The sequence below is a fragment of the Eretmochelys imbricata genome, chromosome 2 (genome assembly GCF_965152235.1).
Source record: "Eretmochelys imbricata isolate rEreImb1 chromosome 2, rEreImb1.hap1, whole genome shotgun sequence".
NCBI classification, from domain to species: domain Eukaryota; kingdom Metazoa; phylum Chordata; order Testudines; family Cheloniidae; genus Eretmochelys; species Eretmochelys imbricata.
In genome coordinates this window covers 261,493,500-261,513,921 of record NC_135573.1, presented here as the reverse complement: position 1 = coordinate 261,513,921, position 20,422 = coordinate 261,493,500, and the positions used below count along the sequence as shown (strand labels likewise).

At 43.3% G+C, this 20,422-nt stretch overlaps 1 protein-coding gene across 1 annotated transcript in view; it reads left to right on the top strand.

Annotated features, from left to right (window-relative positions):
* Positions 1–20,422, top strand: part of OBSCN (obscurin, cytoskeletal calmodulin and titin-interacting RhoGEF) — a 300,816-nt gene that overhangs the window by 95,974 nt on the left and 184,420 nt on the right. The window contains exons 35-43 of the mRNA XM_077808766.1: positions 1,425–1,691; positions 2,965–3,234; positions 3,907–4,173; positions 7,226–7,492; positions 11,727–11,999; positions 13,004–13,270; positions 17,668–17,931; positions 18,503–18,769; positions 19,213–19,476. Of these exons, the coding sequence (XP_077664892.1) occupies positions 1,425–1,691; positions 2,965–3,234; positions 3,907–4,173; positions 7,226–7,492; positions 11,727–11,999; positions 13,004–13,270; positions 17,668–17,931; positions 18,503–18,769; positions 19,213–19,476 (2,406 nt within the window). The remainder of the gene's footprint in view (positions 1–1,424; positions 1,692–2,964; positions 3,235–3,906; positions 4,174–7,225; positions 7,493–11,726; positions 12,000–13,003; positions 13,271–17,667; positions 17,932–18,502; positions 18,770–19,212; positions 19,477–20,422) is intronic.

The following is a 20,422-nucleotide window of genomic DNA, read 5'->3' as shown; positions in this document are numbered from 1 at the left end:
TTCGACCCCGGTATCCTGCCAAATATTTCCCTTGTTCAGCATTATCCTATTACTTCTCACTCCTGCGACCTGGATCAGTCTGAAAAATTATTTCCTCTGCTGAATGTTACCACCCTTCAAAAATCTATAGATGATTATCTTGTATTGGCCTTTGATTATTTGTAGCTAAACTCCAGTGTGTATCTAATGGGGCACAGCAGACCACGCCTTCCTTTCAAGAAACCTATTCTGGAATTAGACTGTTTCAAAAGCAAGGAAATATTTTGTCATGGTTATGGATGTACCTTTGGCAAGAAGACAACAGAGGGAGAAGTTGGAACTGAAGGTTCTTTGAGATTTAGTCCCCAATTCCCTTCAGAGAATCTGAGAGATATTCTCCCCCCACCCCGTCATGTCCTCTTCAGAGAGTCTGAGGGATTTACTTCCCATGTCCCCTCAGAGACGCTGAAGGGTTTACTCCCCTGTCCCCTCACAGTCAGACGTTGTTCTGTTTTTCTATACACAAAGAGCAAAGATGCACTTTTAGTAAAAATGTATTTTAAATTAGATTAAGGAAAATAACAAGATGTTGGAGGGGGAAGTAGAATCTCCATGAGAGAGAGCACAGTATGTTTCTCTCCTGCTGCTAACATGCTGCATTGAGTGTTGAGTGATATGCAGTCTCTCCAGCTAGGGGGTGTGTGTATGGAAAAATGAAGTCACATCCTTTTCTCCGGGGCTCATTTTCTTTCTAAACCACAAACTCAAAACCAGAACCAATCAACTCACACTCTTGGGTATTAATAACCTGAACTCTTTCCAGCTCCCTTCCCTTGTGTTGATTCTCCCTGGCTACAATGGTGAGACCAACACTAGGGCTTCCCTGACCCTAGGTCTCTCCTGTTGGCTACCCCTGCTTTATAACTGGTTTCCTGCATGGACACGACATGCTTGCTCCCAGTCATGTGTCCTGTGGCTACAACTTCCAGTTTTAAAGGGCCCAAGGGCCATAATAGGTCCATGGGGGTGTGCACCTGTACCCCAAGGCCCAGTTAAAGGCACTGTACTACAGAGAGAAATATGATTCATAACAGCCACAGTACACCTCAAGGAGCACCACGATTCCGTGGGACCTCAGCACTGCAAATAACTGTCCATGGCATGGAGATGCAGATCAGCTGCTCCCACTCATCTCTACACCCCTCCTCCCACAACAGAGGGGTTATTGAAAACTGTGGTCCCCCTCTCTCCAAAATAAATTCCAGGGACATGAGGTGTGAGAGTGCCTTCGATTCCATATGTATATGGTCATGGCTGCACTGAGCATGACAAGGGTTTGATTAAGCCCTCTTTAATCAACTGGAATATACTGCAAGTTGTTTTGTCTGAATGTCCTGTTTTTTTTTCTCCCTCTCCACCCCTCCCGCCACATTAATTTCTTTCAGAGAAGCCCATCGTCTTCATGAAGTCCTTGGATGATGTTGTTGGGGAGGAGCGTGGTGTGATCACACTGGAGTGTGAGGTCTCCAAACCAAAGGTCAAACCCATCTGGAAGAAGGACAATGTGGAGCTCACCCCTGGCGACAAGTATGAGCAGATGCAAGCTGGGAAGACACTGTGTCTCGTTGTTCACGATCTGGACAAGAATGATGCTGGTTTATACACATGTGATATTGGCACTGATCTTGCCAAGTCACGGGTCAGCATTCAGGGTAGGTGCAGCTGAAAATGACTGTGTTCTTTTAAATGGTGCTATGAATGAGTGCTGCCTGCCTCTTCTCTTTGAGTCACATATTCTCCTTCATGAGGCACAGTAGTCTCCATTTTAAAATCAAGATGTCACTAGTTACCAAATGATACATAGATGTCTCTGCAATCACAGTTATTCTCTATTCTAAGCATAGGGAAAAACTATGACATCTCAAATAGCATTGAATGGTACCTGTTGGCAGCTCAAAACATTTTAGTGGCAGACATTGTAGACCTGCACATTTTTCAGAAACTTTATTTGCTCATTTTCTTCCTAGGTCGGGCATATTTTATGGTTAACTTTCATAAGGTGGCCAATCATTTCCCCTCGTATTTATCATTCGTTTAGTTTATGAGGCATTTAGTATAGCAGAGGTGCAAATTGCTGCACACCTCTCTGCTGGGTTCAGCTGTTTATTAGACTGAGCTATGGAGCAAATCCTTCCGAACCTTCTGTTATTAATAAAAATGATGAGCCAAAATGACAAATAAACTCCTTAATAAAAATATTGATCGTACATATGCATGCACAGAGAAGAAATAGGGGTTTCTTTAGAGAAAATAACATGGAATTTAACATGTTTCAGATGTTAGCTTAGAGTCTATTCTGGGGAAACAAAAACAGAATTATATCCTCCATCTGAAAAAAATACCCACAGGCCCCTGTTCCTCAGTCCTTGTTACTATCTGTAGGAAGAAAGTGTCCCAAGTCTTTCAAATGCCTATGTGTTCTGAGCGGACTTGGGCAGGTCACAACATGGCAAACAATCACTAACATCCCATTTCTCAGAGCCAATGTGAGCGGAGACCTTCACCGCATGCACAGTTGTAGAGGCTTCCTGACTGACATTCTTCTCTCCAGCTTTCATGAAATCTTGACTCCATTTCACAGAGGATGCTTGTTTTTCCTGAGCATGCTCATTCTAGTGCAAGTTGTCCAGGTTCTGTCAAGTCCCTTTCCCATCCTTACAACTCAGTGGAGGAGGAGGGGTTACACTGGGCATTAAGGGATAACTTAGTAGTCGTTCTTCCACAATACTGAATATGCAAATGAAGAATGTGGTGCTTTTCCATCTCTCATTCTCCTAACCCTTCAGATAGCAAGCGTTCAGTGTTGTTCTTCATGTGAATTTTAAGCTTTTCCATATATGTCGGTTGCCCTCTTAGGCCTCTGACTGCTATACAATACCACATTTCTCCAGTCCTAAATGTAGCACCTGCCTTCTTGCCTTCCAGAGTTGAACATTGGTATCACTAAACGCCTGAAGAGCACTGAAGTTCAAGAAGGGGAGAATTGTACTTTTGAGTGTATTTTGTCCCATGAAAGCATTGGCGATTTCCACTGGATGCTGAAGGGGAATCAAGTGCACAGTGGTGGACGATTTAAGACCTTTAACAAAGGGAGAAAATACACCCTCGACATCAGGAATGTGGTTGCTGCTGATGCTGGGGAAGTAGTCTTCACTGCTCGCAACTTAAACTCCAAGGCCTCCCTGGTTGTGAAAGGTAACGAGTGCAGAGATATTTCAGAGTTGGAGCAATGTCAAAAAATTGGTTAAGGCAAAATCCTTATCTCATTGAAGTAAATGGCAACTCTTCCATTGAATTCAATTGGATGAGGAACTGATCTTAAAAACAACTTGAAATATTGAAACATTTATATTGCTTTAAAGCTTTTAAAATAAATGTTTATGGGGGGAAGGGACTATTTAAAGTGGCCTCATCTCTGCTTGCAGTTTTCTCAGTACTATTAATTACAGGTCCGAAATTATGGGTGCAAATTATTGCAGGTGCAAATGCAGTTAGATGACTAACCACTCAGTTTGCACCCACAGTAACAGCATCCATAATTAACTATGGATGCAAAAATGGTAGCCATCAAAGTGAATGCCTTTGTTACAAATAAGTCCCATTCTGTCATTCTTGTAAGTAATTAATTGTCAGTTCCCAATTGCTGCTCATTGACATCCAATAAACAAAATTAATGTCCACTAAACATGAGCACTTGCTTTTTCCCCAGATAGTTCTATCTGAAAGTAAATCGGTAATGTAATGTGAATTTATTCTGTTATGTGAATCTATATTAAATGATTTTTTAGATAGAAGGAAGGCTAATGCTCCAAAAAATGATAAAGTTCCAGAACATGGATTTTTAACAGATATTGTTGCTTCCCTTAGAAAAACCAGCAGAGATTATAAAGCAGCTGGAGAATAAGACAGCAGCAGCAGGACAAGACATCAGCCTGAGCTGTGAAATATCCAAACCTGACACAAATGTGAAGTGGTACAAGGATGGCAAAGCGATTCGGAACAGCCAAAAATATGACTTGCGCCAAGAGGGAACATGGGCCATACTCGTCATCCATGATACCATGACCAAGGATACTGGGGAATATACGTGTGAGACGGAGACATCTAAAACTAAAGCATCGGTCACAGTAGAAGGTCAGTGGACAAACACCCGGGAGCCTGAAAGTATGTAGAGTAGGGCAAAAAACTGCAAAATTATTCCACTGGCCTTATTTAACAGACCAATTTTTTTGTTTTTCCAAACTTCGTACAGATCTATCTTTCTTTCTTTTTTTTTTAGATTAGTAATTTCTGAAAAAAACTTCGCAATTTTGCAGAATCTTACTGTGTCACTTAACTGACTGATCTGCATGGGCGATGGTGAGGGAAAGCCCCCAAACACACACTGAAAATGATATAAATGAAAAACTATTTGAACTTTATTAATGTTAATTGTACCCTAAACGCCAGAGTAATAAGACCACAATCTATGCCAAAGAGGAGTCCAGTGGTTAGAACAGGGGACTGGGATTTAGAAGCAACTGTCTCTATCCTCATCTCTGCTGCTGACTCTCTGGATAACCTCTTTGTGATTCAGTTTCCCTATCTTTACAATGGAAATAACAACACTTGCCCACCATTATTATTACTATTATTATTTAACATTTATATTACAGTAGCACATTGTCAGGGTTCCCCCGCACTCTGAACTCTGGGGTACAGAAGTGGGGACCTGCATGAAAGATCCCTGAAGTTTATATTCTACCAGCTTAGGTTAAAACTTCCCCAAGGCACAAATTCCTTTCCTTTCTTTGGACGGTATTGCTGCCACCACCAAATGATTTACACAAAAATTCAGGGAAGGGTCACTTGGAATCCCTATTCCCCCAAAATATCCCCCCAAGCCTTTTCACCCCCTTTCCTGGGGAGGCTTGAGATTAATATACCAACTAATTGCCTTAGCAATGTGAGCACAGACCAGACCTTTGTCTTCAGGACACTGAAATCAATCAGGTTCTTAAAAGAAGAACTTTATTATAAAGAAAAAAGTAAAAGAATCACACCTGCAAAATCAAGATGGAAGGTAACTTTACAGGGTAATAAAAAGATTTAAAAAACGTAGGATTCATAGAATATCAGCATGGGAAGGGACCTCAGGAGGTCATTTAGTCCAACCCCCTGCTCAAAGCAGGACCAATCCCCAATTTTTGTCCCAGATCCCTAAATGGCCCCCTCAAGGATTGAACTCACAACCCTGGGTTTAGCAAGCCAATGCTCAAACCACTGAGCTATCCCTCCCCCCGCAATTCCCCTCTGGGCTCAGTTTCACAGTTACAAAAACAGGAATAAAATTACCTCTGTAGCATATGAAAATTCACAAGCTAAAACAAAAGATAACCTAATGCATTTCCTTGCCCTACTTACAATTTCTGTGGTTTTAGATGGATTATTCCAGGTATATTTTCAGAAGATGCTGTACCTGCTTGGCTTCTCCCTCCGCCGGGAGAGGGAACAATAAAAGAGAGCAACAAACAAATCCTTCCCCCACCAGATTTGAAAGTATCTCCTTTCCTCATTGGTCCTTCTGGTCAGGTGCCCAAGTAGTTTATTTGAACTGCTTAACTGCTTACAGATAAGGCGATTCAGTACAGCTGCCAAGGAGGGATTTTAGGCGTGCCGTAAATATAGAGGGAAGTGTAGCATAAAGGCCACAACTATTACCCCAGGCACAAAACAGACCAATAATAAATTACAATCCTTCCCCCAAAGAGTTTGCAATCTAAAAACCAAAATGTAACAGATGGATGAGACACACCTCTCCACCTCTGGACAGCACTTTGAGGTGTTGAATAAGTGCAAAAAATATTCATGTTAATAATGATAAATAATAATACATCAAGCTCTGACAGTGTGTTCAGTGCTGTATGACTTGAAAAGTATCAAACCAATTCCAAGGCAATCCAAAATCCAGGTCTCAAGAGGTAATATTGTTATCATGTGACCTGATTTTCAGAGCGACTTGAAATCTATGAAAATCAGGCCAGCAGTTATAATTCAAGTGGAGGCCCGGATTTATCCCTAAACTCATTGTACATGTCTCTTTTCAGTACAAGGGGTTAGTGAACTACATCTGGAAATCTTTGCATTTCTCACCAGGGAGAGAGAGAATTTCTTGCTGTGGAATTTAGTACATTGTCTTTCATTGTCTGCTACAGACTAGGGACCGAGTGTCTAGGCAGCAGTTCTGAAGAAAAGGACCTAGGGGTTACAGTGGATGAGAAGATGGATATGAGTAACAGTGTGCCCTTGTTGCCAAGAAGGCTAACGGCATTTTGGGCTGTATAAGTGGGGGCATTGCGAGCAGATCGAGGGATATGATTATTCCCCTCTATTCGGCATTGGTGAGGCCTCATCTGGAGTACTGTGTCCAGTTTTGGGCCCTACACTAAAGAAGGATGTGAAAAAATAGGAAAGAGTCTAGCGGAGGGCAACAAAAATTATTAGGGGGCTGGAGCACATGACTTATGAGGAGAGGCTGAGGTAACTGGGATTATTTAGTCTGCAGAAGAAATGAAGGGGGATTTGATAGCTGCTTTCAACTACCTGAAAGGGGGTTTCAAAGAGGATGGATCTAGACTGTTCTCAGTGGTAGCAGATGACAGAACAAGGAGTAATGGTCTCAAGTTGCAGTGCGGGAGGTTTAGGTTGGATATTAGGAAAAACTTTTTCACTAGGAGGGTGGTGAAGCACTGGAATGGGTTACCTAGGGAGGTGGTGGAATCTCCTTCCTTAGAGGTTTTTAAGGTCAGGCTTGACAAAGCTCTGGCTGGGATGATTCAGCTGGGGATTGGCCCTGCTTTGAGCAGGGGGTTGGACTAGATGACCTCCTGAGGTCCCTTCCAATCCTGATATTCTATGATTCTATGAATTCTATAACAGACTATGGGCATACCTAATATAGGTGGCCACAGAGAAGGGAGACTAATGACATTTTGTTTCTTTACAAGCATCTGATTCTCAACAGCTTTGCTCCTTGTACAGTCGTGTACACACCTGTGCATGGTAGATGTAAAAGTGCTACCGTTCTGATCGGATCTCACTTCGGACAGCTGTAAATGATTGCAAAGCAGTGGAGACTTCGGTCCAGGGTGTTTAGAATGTACTTGAGGACTATGTTGGGCTAACCATTGGTTGTCACTTTCCTCAGAAAAACCCAATCGCTTTCTGAAGGAGCTTTCAGATCTGAAAGCTGATGAAAAAGGAGTCGCTGTTTTTATGTGTCAGACTGAGAAAGCCGCACCCATGGTGACCTGGCGGAAAGGGATGGTCGAGCTCAAGACAAGCAAGAAATATGAGATCGTCCAGAAAGGGAACATCCTGCAGCTCACTATTAATGCCTTAGAGAAAAGTGACAGCGACACCTACACCTGCGACGTTGGCGAGGCTCAGTCTAGAGCCAAGCTGATCGTGCAAGGTATGAACGGCTTGAATGCATGACCAAGTACTGCACGATTGACGGATGGCAGGAAGTGTGTGTGTTATAATTCTGAGCTCAACTTACTGGCAGCTGAGCAGCGTGAGTTAAGGGATGCCAATCGGATTACAGCCTAGAGGCTCATGTTTTCAAAAGTGGCTAGTGATTTTTGGCCCCTCCATTTTTTTTGGTGCCCAGATTGAGACTCCTTGAAGGAAGCTGACTTTCAGAAACTGCCTGAGCATTCACCCTTGAAAATCAGGCCCCTTTAAGGTGACTTGATTTGGGCACCCAGAATCACTACTCACTTTTGAAAATTTAGGCCTGAAATGCTGTGGGTGAAATTTAAAAAATGGGCACGAGTATGTGTGTGTATATATGTGATTGATAGGATTTGTGGAGCCAAGGGGTGGTGGTGGGGTGTGTGTGTGGGTGGGTGTGGGTGTGGTTAATTCAGCACAGGGCCTGTATGCAGAGTGGCTGCTGCAGTCTTCAGGAAGTGGTAATAGCTGGAGAATCCTTCTGCTGCCACGGAAGAAGGATTTGCTTCTCTTGAGCCCTGTGGCAAACCTCTGTCCGAAACCTGTGCACTTGGGCCAGGCATAAGGTACATATTTTTGGCCCATTGGTACATTTTATTCTGCGCTTTCAAGTATCTGAATTAATTTTGTACCCTTCTGTAATTTAGTGTCGGTTGTGCACTAATGCATATGATTTGGCCAGGTGAAGTGAGGCCTAATGCTTGACTCAGTGGCATTTCTTTGTCTGTCTGTCATGTGATAACATTCATGGGGGAGACGGGGCACACACAGATCTCCTGACCTGCGGAGAGAGTGGGAGGAGACATTGGGAACCTTAGTAAGGGGGCAGCTGGAAATGGGGAACTCATAGAGCCCTAGGTATGGGGAGATGGGAGATTTTTCCATCAGAATATCCTGATTCGTCAAAATCTAAACACTCCACAGGAGTGCAATGAGTTTAGCCTACAGAAGCAATGAATTGTGTGACCTTCCAGGTGGCCAAACAAAGTGAGGCCTAAAACTCCTCTGTTTCTATGTCAGTAATGCAATAACCTTTGAATATCACATCTGATCAAGTCTAACATTTCAGAGAATGCTCTAGGCACTGCTAGCATGAGCTCTATTGATTTTGGAGATAGTCAAAAACAACGGAACTTGGGGAAAGCCTGATTTCCACATAGTGCTCATTTTGGTGCTGCTGGCACAGGAACATTGTGACATCAGAGGTAATTAAGCAATCATCACTCCCTCCATCGAGTTAATTTGCATGCTTCAGTCCCATTGGTTGAGATGAATTGGTTGATATGAGTCAACAGTGTGCCCTTGTTGCCAAGAAGGCTAACGGCATTTTGGGCTTTATAAGTAGGGGCACTGCCAGCAGATTGAGGGACGTGATCATTCCCCTCTATTCGACATTGGTGAGGCCTTATCTGGAGTACTGTGTCCAGTTTTGAGCCCCACGCTATAAGAAGGATGTGCAAAAATAAGAAAGAGTCCAGCGGAGGGCAACAAAAATGATTAGGGGGCTGGAGCACATGACTTATGAGGAGAGGCTGAGGGAACTGGGATTGTTTAGTCTGCAGAAGAGAAGAAATGAGGGGGGAATTTGATAGCTGCTTTCAACTACCTGAAGGGGGGTTCTAAAGAGGATGGATCTAGACTGTTCTCAGTGGTAGCAGATGACAGAATAAGGAGTAATGGTTTCAAGTTGCAGTGCGGGAGGTTTAGGTTGGATACTAGGAAAAACTTTTTCACTAGGAGGGTGGTGAAGCGCTGGTGATGAAGCACCTAGGGAAGTGGTGGAATCTCCTTCCTTAGAGGTTTTTAAGGCCCGGCTTGACAAAGCCCTGGCTGGGTTGATTTAGCTGGGGATTGGTCCTGCTTTGAGCAGGGGTTTGGACTAGACGACCTTCTGAGGTCCCTTCCATTCCTGATATTCTATGATTCTATGAAACTGCAGGTCAAGGTTGAGGTGCTTTGACAGAATTGGAGGGTGTGGGGGTTCAGGACTGGAATAGCAGGGGCTGTTTCAGATCTGGAGCTATATTGACCGAGGCAGGGTGAGGCTGCAGATTTGCCCTGAGACACCCTCCACAGTACACCTGCCTCAGGCAAGATTATGTACCTTTGCCCAGTCAAAACTGTTTTAGTTAATCTAAACGGTGCCCATTTGGTGGGGCAGGAAGAGGGATTCCTCAGCACCAAATAACAATTGTCAATGGGAAAGATGACCAAGGCAAGCAGCAGCATTAAGGCTTTCAGGTTAGGGTTAGGGTTACTGGAGGGAGTGAATGGTGATTGGTTGAGTTACCTCTGATGTCACAATGTTCAGAGGACCTCACGCACCTCTGATTGCAGCACCAAAAGGGCACTATCTGGGGGAAATTGTTATTGAAACGAAACTGATGAAACAACAAAGAGAAGAAGAGGAACAGCTCAGATGACTTAACAGTACAATTTTAGGTTCTGTGGCAGTGTCTTGTAAAATTGCTACGGATTCAGGGATAGACACTGCATTCTTGCCCCTCTGTAGCAGATCAAGCACTCACCAGCGCAGTGCATCCAGCTGGTCGTCCGGGAATTAGCTCGATTCCAGCACTCGGAGCACCCCCTGCTGGCTTGTGTCTCTCCTGCCTCAGGCCCTGTGTCCCTCCTGGACCCTGGTGCCCCTTTCCCTTGGGGTTCTGCCCACCGCAGTGCCCCCACACTCTGGGTCTCCCTCCCAGGGGAACTCCCAACCCTCTAAGCCCACCTTGCCTCAGTGGCTACTGCCCATCGTCATCTAGCCCCCTTTCACTGGGGCAAACTGCAGTCTGTGATGGCCACTCATCACTGGCAAGGGGGTTGGACCTGCTGCCTTTCTTGGCCCAGCTGTCTCCCTGCAGCCCCAGTACCTCCTTTGGCCTTCAGCAAGGCCTCAGCCTGGGGACGTGCCAGGCCTGAGCTCCCCAGCTCTGCCTGCCCTTCCCCAGCACTGCTCTGCTTCAGGTACCCTGTGCTCCTTCAAGCAGCAAGGTCCTTCCCACTCCAAGGCTGGAGTGAGACTGACCCAGCTCCTCTGTTAGCCCTTATATTAGGGCCAGCTGTGACCTGATTGGGTGTGGCCACAGCTGTGGTTGCCCTTAACCCCTTTTCTAGTTAGGTCCCAGCCATAGCCCTTTCCAAGGGCTGCTTTTAACCCCTGCTCTCCTGGAGTGGGGCAACTGCCGCACTACATCCTCCCATTATCTGCCAGTTGAGCTTACAAAAGAAACAGTGTGCAACCTTCTAGCTTTCCAAAAGCACCAAATTACCCTAAAATAGGGAGGACCCAGGGTCTTGCCTAAGATGTCGTAAAGCATCTGTTGCACAGTGTGAAAGATTTTTAATGCCAGCTTTAAACAACTTTGTTGACCTATAAAATATTTGATTTAACCACTAGAAAGGACAATGTTATTAAGCTCAAATATATGACTGAAAATGTGGAACAAGCTTAGTCCATGAAAACTATGGGAGTACATTGGTTTTTGTGGTTCAGTAACACTTCTTGAATTTGTGTTGTAATTCACATTGACATCCGGAATATCTTTATGTATATATAATCTTTTTTTTCTTGTTCTTAGACTGATTTCCAGGACTGCTTCTTGTTTTTCCTTTGACAGATAAATTACTAACATAGTTCCCAAATTAAATCTCCATTCATCAGTGTGTTTGTCATTTGGCTGTTTACAGAGAAGTTGGAATCTGGCTGGTAGCACTGCTAAAGAAGAAAGTTGTATGTGGTCTAGCAAAATATGATAAATCCAGACAGGGGTTTTGGGAACATCCATTCAATGAACCTAGATGTCCAGAACACATGGCATATTGAGGGCCTCATTCTTTTCTCAGGTCCATATAGTGGATTTCATTTCTGAAATTCTGGGGAGATTAAAATATTAGAATTGTAATTTTCCCCTGAGTGTGTACTGGAATCTTTACAAATCAATGACATGTAGCCTAGTGCCCTGAATTTGTCTTCATCCTGTTCTGGTGTGTCCTGTAAATGTTTATTTTCTCTGAATTCTTTGATCAATAACAGTGGAATGGTATTTAAACCTTCTTTACCAAGAATCGCGTTCCTTTCACAAAAGCACTTGTGCTGGAGGTCATGTCATTGGCATTCCCCTTTGCCTTTATTTGAACACAGGGATAGAAGCAAAGGAGTCCAGCAATTGATATGTCTGTGTTCCTTTCAGGCCAGAAAATACTTATAATTGAAGATCTGGAAGATGTTGATGTGGTAGAAGGAGAATCTGCCATGTTCAAATGCAGAATCTCTCCAGTAGAATATAGCAATGTGCAGTGGTTTTTGGATAAAACCCCACTCCATACCAATGAACTTAATGACATCCAGTCTCATCCTGGAGGATATCACTTGCTAACCTTGAAAAAACTGTCACTGAAGGATTCGGGGGTCATTACCTTTGAAGCTGGTGATAAGAAAACATCTGCCAGTTTGGTTGTTAAAGGTAATTCAAGCATAAAGGCCGCAGGAAAGGATAAAGAGAGTACAGGCCAGCACTGGGTAGTGGTATATGTGTGCAGATGGATAGATAGCAGTAAATGCTATAAATTAGGTCCTGTGATATGAGTTCTTTACTTAGAGAAGTCAGTATTGAGAAACAAGGAAGAGAGAGAGAGAGAGAGGCAAGCGGAGAGCGTCAATGAGGCCACATGACCTGAATGTAATGAATTCAGGATCCATACTGTGTACCTCTTGGAGTCATAAAATAATTCTTCAGTACGCAGAGCTGAGTAAAATACTTGGTTTCTGCTGCATCAAATTGAACACTTTTTGAAGAATCACATGAGCGGTTTTGGAAGGGTGAAACTTTGCACCGTTTTATAAAATTGACATTGTTCTGCAGAATGGGCAGCTGTTTTCAGAAAGCAAAAAGCCGCTTTTACTAGCAAAACCCTGGCATTTAAGTGGCAAAAACTTGTGACGATCTGCTGGCAGAAACCAGTTTCTGATTCACTTCTTTAAAAACCACTGAGAAGCCAAAAGTCAACAGTTGATTGGTTCTGACAAATTTGCATTGCCATGTGCTTTGTATCGGATCAGTTTTCTCACTGTGCACATGTACACTTATTGTTTAGGCAGAAGCATCATGCTGTGCATTTTTCATATTGAAGAGGATCTAGGGGAATTTTCCTGAAGTAGTGAAATTCATGCTTCTCCCTAGTTAATGTTAAACCATGCCTGTTCTAGATAACTTATCCCTGATTCATATTCTTCCACAGAGACATTTGGCCCCTGGATTTTGCCATACTGTACCAGGCATTTTCAAAACCATGTCTACAGGTAGAAAGCCCCACTATAAGGGCTTAATGCCTCCCACCCCCAAATTGTTCCTTTGCGATAATGACGTTGCAGAATATTGAACCATATCTTTGGTATAAATAATCACATGTAAGGAAAGTGCTGCTCCCCTCCCTCTGAAAATCTCAGACAAGTTTTATGTGATTCTAGAGAAACCCTGCATCATTACAAAGGAGCTTGCTGATGCCAAAATCTTTGAGGGAGAGGATGCCTTTCTTCATTGTGAAACCTCCAAATCAGACAGCCCGGTAAAGTGGTGCAAAGATGGGAAGACCCTTAGAAACTCCTCTAAGTATAAGATCAGCCGGTCGGGATTTGAAGCCACGCTTGTCATTCGTGGGACAGAAGAGAGAGACAGTGGCAGATATGAGTGTGAGGCTGGAACAGCTAAAAATAGTGCAGTTGTCACTGTCAAGGGTAAGGAAGTTTGGAGTGATGCTGCCTAACATAAAGGTCAAAATAACAATTTAACACCTGGCTGCAACTGAACTGAAAATTAACTCCATCTCTTCACACTGTAATGCAGGATATGTTCTGACTAACTCAGCTGGACAGCCTCCAGGCAGGTGAAAAAGTGTAAAATAGACAAAACATTTATTCTGAGATTGAAATGAGCTTCGGAATGCAAGGATAGGCAGGGGCTGGAGCTGGGTGTAGTTTACTGAACTGAAAGGAAAATACCCTTCTCAGTTATGCACATTGATTTTCAGTCAGCTTCCTTATGTGTGCTCATCTCCCATGAATGTCACTGAGTCCTCCAGGTATGTGGGGAGAGCACCATTTAGAACTGAGGGAATGCAGGATTTTGCCCTAAGAATGGAAGGAAGAACTATCTTAACAATGTGACGAAGGAGAGCTTTGTAGTTGTTACTCATCTTCATTTGTTCGTTATGCTTTTCTACTACACTAGGGGACTGATCCAACTCCCATTAAAGACAATAGAAACACTCCCATTGGTTTCAATAGGAACTGGCTCTGACACTTGGGGGGAGAGGATTTTTTTATCAAGAAAAAGAAATGCAATGTTTTATGTTACATAGCAGCTACAATAGATTTGAAATTTCTCCTCTTGAGTGTTAAAGGATTTAAGCAAATGGATTTAAGAGATCCCCAGTGGAACAGTAGATGTAGATGGCCCATGGGATAAGGACACATGCTATAACACATTGTACTGCCATGCCCCGTCCAGCTATGAACCCAGGAAGTTTACTCAAGAGTTCCAGAATGATGAAGTGGTAGATAAAGGCAGGGCCCCGTGAAAGGTGTGTGTGCACCGAAGTAGGGCTGAAAGTGGAATGGAGGAAAGGAGCTGTCGTTCTTCAGCTAAGCAACTAGTGTGTGATGAATCAGAAAGTGTAAGTGCCGCGCTGCACATTCATAACCTTGTGCTAGAAGACAGTAGTGAACACATTTGTGAAAACAGAGACCGTCAAGCAACAGCACTTTCTACTGTGACTGATCTGAAGCAGGAAACCCCACCAGATGTTTCCTCTTTCCTCTTCCACAGTCAACACTAACAGAAACTTTGGATGCCACCTACTTTTCACTAATTCACTTTGCAATCTGAAATCACTGTTTCGGACAGAGGCTGTGTGGGAATCTTCAGTGGGACTCTTTTATTTATCTGCTCACCTTTCTCTCTGTGTATGCTTTGCAGTGTTTGCTACGTTAGTACATCTTCATGTCTGATAAAAATGTGTCCATCTTCCTACAAGGAGAAGGGATCCTTGACTGGGAAAACTAATGTGTCAGCTATTGTTTGTCATGCTGTTTGTCCTATCCTTGTGTTCTCTTTCTGTATGTATTATTTTACCTTGCTAGTTCTCTTTTTTTATATGGCAGTGGGCTAGCTCTGAACACCTGTCCGGAGTGTAGTCCAACTTCTCACATCCCTGACTGACATCTGCAAAATGTGGTACTAGAGAAAGGATACCTTTAACTAACCGCAGTGACAAAACTGGTATAAAACAGTTCCCCTCTTCTGTGTATTCAGTAGTTCACAGCATGAGGCAGGCATGCAAATAGTGTTACAGGGGAGTTGAAGGTGTCCAGTTTCTCTCACGATTGGGCCCGTAGAGAGTCTCCACATTACGAGAGGCCAAGATCTCATGCTATTAAGTGTTTAAACCATTTAAATAATATTTGTGGTGTTATTAATAATATATTGCACTGACAGCTGGAGATGGATTATTAGAATCTAAGCACTTTTTCATCCTGGCATTCTGTGATTCTACATCTTACGTGAAAGGGCTCATGTGGGATGAAGCAAAAAGGGGAAAAGTGATTTCCAGGCACTCTTGTTTTCTTCAATGGTCACACTCTGCAATTCTACATTTTTAGCTCTGCCAGTTCGTTTCAAACGAGAACTCCAGAATGAGGAAGCTAAAGAAGGAAATCAAGTCAAACTGACCTGTGAGCTGAGCAAACCTGACATCCCAGTGAAATGGACAAAGGGAGATACAGTTCTACAACCCAGTGACAAGTATGAGTTAAAGCAACACGGCACTGTTGCAGAGCTCATTATTCAAGATGCCAAATCAATAGATGCTGGAGACTATAGCTGCAGCACTGGAGAACAAAAGACAACTGCTCGGGTGAAAGTAAATGGTAGGCAGAGCTGGTAGATTTCAATTTATTTTACTTATGCAGTACTTAATACGTGTGCTATAATTTAACGGCAGTTCTTCATTATAGAGGGGCCAGTTATGGGTCCATAGTTAAGGTTTAACAATAATATATGTACTCAGTAATATCTGTATTGCTTTAGTGCAGTTTCATATTACACTAAAGCAATGTGGGCGATTTATCCCCTGTTGTCCAGTCCCAGCTTCTGGCATTTGGAAGTTTAGGGACACCTAGAGCATAGGGTTGCATCCCTGACCATCTTGGCCAATAGCCATTGATGGACCTATCCTCCGTGAACTTATCTAATTCTTTTTGGAACCCAGGTATACCTTTGGCCTTCACAACATCCCCTGGCAATGAGTTCCACAGGTTGACTGTGCATTGTGCGAAGAAGTTCTTCCTTTTGTTTGTTTTGTACAACTGAAAGGAATTTGCACTTGTTTCACACCCAAATACACCACACTGCCAGTCACAAGTCCAATAATAATAATAATAATAATAATAATACTTCCTCTTAGTTTCAAACATACTGGCCATCTTCCTTGACTGCTGTTGAAAGGGTAGACCATATCAGAGCATTGTCATATGGGAATGGTGGACATGGTCTGTACACAATATTGATCACCTCTGGTTGTATATTTTAGCTCTGCCAGTCCTTTTTAAACAAAACCTGCAGAACACAGAAATGGAAGAGGGGAGCACCGTAGCTTTGCACTGTGAGATCACTAAACCCGATGCCCGAGTGGTGTGGAAGAAGGGAGGAGCCATACTCCAGGAGAGTGCCAAGTATGAGCTGAAGCAGAAGGGTTGTGTGGCAGAGCTGCTCATTCACAATGCAGAGCTGGAGGATGCTGGAAGATACACCTGTGATACTGGAGACCAGCAGACGACTGCTCAAGTCAAAATCCACGGTAGAGGTTTTTTCATCACTTTCTGTTGTTGTTGTTAATCATGTTTATTATGGTAATGCCTAGGCGCTGACTAAAATGGGCACCATTGTGCAAGCTGCTGAACAAACACAGAGGGGCCAATAGACCCTGCCCCAAAGAGCTGATAGTTTAGATAGAGAAGACTGATGACGGGTTGGGGGTAAGGATGTAATACATGAGCAGAGCAATCGGTGGCAAACATCGTGTTAGTTCCAAGGTTTTCTGGGAGGGATGTGAGAGGTTAGTTGGCAGCTTTAAAAATACAAAGACAAAAGAAGGGAGAGGGAATATTGAAGGGAAGGGGATGGTTGGGCAAGGAAGGAAAGAGGGAGACTATGAGGAGCAGATGTGGAGTGATGCTGAGGTGAGGAGTCCGTGAGAGAGGGCTGGAGCAAACCGCCAATCAGCACAAGGCAGCAAATGTCCAGTCAAACCTGTAAAAAGTATTTTGATGACATCGCCAGTGTTCAAAGTCCCTGGCTTAAACAGCTTCTGCAGAGGCTCTCAAGAGTCCTAACAGGTTGAGTCTCTGGCGAACTCCTCCCTGCAATTTCTCTCACCAAAGCCACATATCTGGAGGGAGGAGGGCCACTGCATAGGGTCTTAATGGGCCCCAGAGCAGGGGGCCTTCCCTGCACAGTTCGGGATCTGGAGGTCGGGTGGAGGGTCTGAGGGAGAGGCAGCCCAGGCTGGTCCTGCTTTTCTGTTGTGTTCTCTAGGTAACCCTCCTATCCAGGAATATCAGTCAAATGATCTTTTGTTGACGACATAATATCTGTCAATGGCTTTGAAATAATTATTGCAGTAAAACCTCTTTTCTGCTCTGGAGTAAGGCACTAGGCTGAACTCGACAGTCTAGCTGAAAGGCCCTGTGGGGCAAGATGTCTGATTTTAAAGAACAGGGAGTTTTTGCAGGGAGTTAAAAAGCAGGTTCTTTGGCAGAGTAACTGCTTGGCAACAGTTATTTTAAATTGTGTTTAATCCTTTCCCCGCCCCCCAAAAATTAACTGTGTGCGAATGAATATGCCAATTTATCAGCTCTGGAGACAGACCCCGCCATTTATCCAGGCATTTCCTTACGTCCCAGCTCACTGTCCCGTTTTATTTAGCCTTTCGCCCATGCCATCCTTGTCAATATCCTTATAAAGTCATGGCACTGAAAGAGAGTCATGTAACTGTTCCTTGTCTCAGTCTACGCCATATACAGTGCAACCATATTACGTGGATGCACATCATATAAATGCCTGCTTCCTCCTTCAGCCCTGCCTGCACTCATCAAAGAAGAACTGAAGAACTTGGAAGCCAGAGAAGGTGGAAGAGCCATTCTGCGCTGTGAGCTGAGCAAAGCCGCTCCAGTGCAGTGGAAGAAGGGGCCCAAGGGGCTCAGGCCAAGTGGCAAATACAGAATGAGACAAGAAGGCACCATTGCTGAGCTGGTCATCCATGATCTAGATCTGAAGGATGCTGGAGATTACACATGTGTGTTTGGAGATCAAAAAACCACAGCAACCTTAACAGTGAATGGTAAAAAGTCATAAAAAAATGACACTCCTGAGAGTCCTGTCCCCCCCCCCTTTTACCTATTTCCGAACAAAATTTACCTGTGTCCTACTTGTCTTCTCTTTGTTCTTCTTTGCACATCATGCTGTGCCTCCTATGTCCATTTGTCCTCTACCCTGACAGAATTCAGTGCAGTGTAAAGTCTTCTAAAGAATGCTAACCAGGCAAAGAGCATGCGTGTGTATTTTACTGAATTGGTCCTGAAGCAGGAGACCCCTTGGGCAATTATCAACCTCTCTGTTAAGGGGATTAAGTACAGTCAATCACTTCCATGATAGTACAGTCAATCACTTCCTCTGTTGACTGTCACAAAAGTCTTGCTTTACTGGGGACTTAGTTTTCAGGTGGCTTGTTCTCTGGGTTTCAGTTGTTTGCAGCTAGACAAATGGTAGATCATGCTTGGTGTAAGAGTGTTGTGGTGCGGCCCATGGCATTAAAAAATAAATTACAGTTCACTCATTGTCCGAGGAAGACACTTCACAGTTCCAAGTTCGTGGCATTTGGATGAAATATTTGTTTGTTTTGTGTCTCTCAGCCCTACCCACACGTTTCAAAAAGGAACTGAAGAATGAGGAGGCCACTGAGAGTGGAACAGCCACCCTGCACTGTGAGCTGACCAAGGCTGTTGACTCAGTTGAGTGGGTGAAGGATCAAAAGGTGCTGAAACCAAGTGGCAAATACAGGATGAGGCAGGAAGGCCGGTTTGCTGAGTTGATTATCCAAGACCTAGATTTGGCGGATGCTGGAGATTACACTTGTGTGTGTGGCGACCAGAGGACAACGGCTGCTTTAACAGTGAATGGTAAATGTGCCCAAAATTAAATAGGTTGTTTTATATTTATCTCCTCTATGGAACTCAAGATGTTGGCATTCACACTGATCCATGGCTGCTCCTCTGATCCCTTGTTCGCTGCAGTTTTGGAAAGAGGACTCATATCCTCAGCTTTGTGGTGACACTGGGTCACCTTGATAAAGAACATTCCCCCGTGTGGTATTGGTTTGCCACAGTCCAGCTATGTTCCCTCATTTCTTTTCCTTCTTTATGCACAACTTATTCTCATCCTTATTGCTACAAGCTGTCTCCATTCTAAGAATGATGCACATGTATTTAACTGTATATTTTACTTAGTTTCCTTCTTTTAGGGCTTTGAAATGTGTGATTGGAAAAAAATGGGTTATCACAAAAAAACCCTACTCACTGCATTCTGGTTCTGATACAGTCTCTGTCTATATTGCATTCTTCAGCCTTGCCTGCATTTTTCCAAGAAGAACTGAATAACAAGGAAGTTTCAGAGGGTGAGACAGTCACTCTGCACTGTAAATTGAGCAAGCCCGCCCCAGTGGAGTGGAAGAAGGGACAAAAGATTCTCAGACCAAGTGAAAAATGCAAAATAAGACAGGAGGGTCCCTTTGCTGAACTGTTGATCCTTGATCTGGATTTGATGGATGCTGGAGATTACACTTGTGTGTGTGGAGAACAGCAGACTACAGCGACCTTGACAGTGAATGGTAAAAAGAAACACGCAGCAGATGTCCCAGATAAAATGATATAACTCTATAATTTCCTCCCCTTTAAAATTCCTTTTCCAATATAATGTTTTATCCTCACCTTCATTCCACCCCCGGTATCCCTGTGTATTTAATTTCTTTATCTTTCTTTGCATTCTCCCTCTTGAGAGCTGCATGTAATTGCATTCATAGGCATTATATGTGCAAATATCAAAGGTAGTACAGACACCTAAATGTTTCTTTTCCCCAACTCAAATACAAATTCAGTCTAGTTTTTTGGTCTATATATGTGGTGGTTTGAAAGTTTTTCCTTAGGGATTGTGTTATAAAATGGAACTATATTATCTCACTTCAGATTACGTGGAATGTTGGGTCTGTGTTTCTACGGTGACCAGATGGTAATCATCATCTTATGCCATTACATAGAGGATAGTTTAGTGAAAATGATAGATTTTTTTAATGCTATTGTAGATTCTGTCACTTATTTTGAATTGTTTCTTGGCCCCTCTAAAATATTTTAGTGCTGCAAAAAGTTGACACCATGGTTTCTAGTTATGTTCCCTTCTAAAGAGTTCTGTTTTAGAGAGAACACAGACACTAATCTGCATGGGTATTATTTATGTCAAGGGAAAACATTTTGGGCCTAATATTGAAAAGCGGTCTCTGATTATGCTCCTGTGATTTTGCTGAGACAAACACTAATGGTTATGTAGCATTTTGATATATAATCACCTGATTTTTATCAACTGATCAGATTGATAGATGTTGAAATGCTATAAAATAACTCTACGCAATTGAGGGCACAAAATCAGAAGCCCGACTGAGACCTTTTTCTTTAAAAAAAAAAACAGTCTTTGGGGCTACAGTGACAGCATTGATTTAGATAACTAACAGAGGAGAGCATTTGTAGTTCTGAGTTTCTCCGCTCTGATACCCTTCTGTCCAT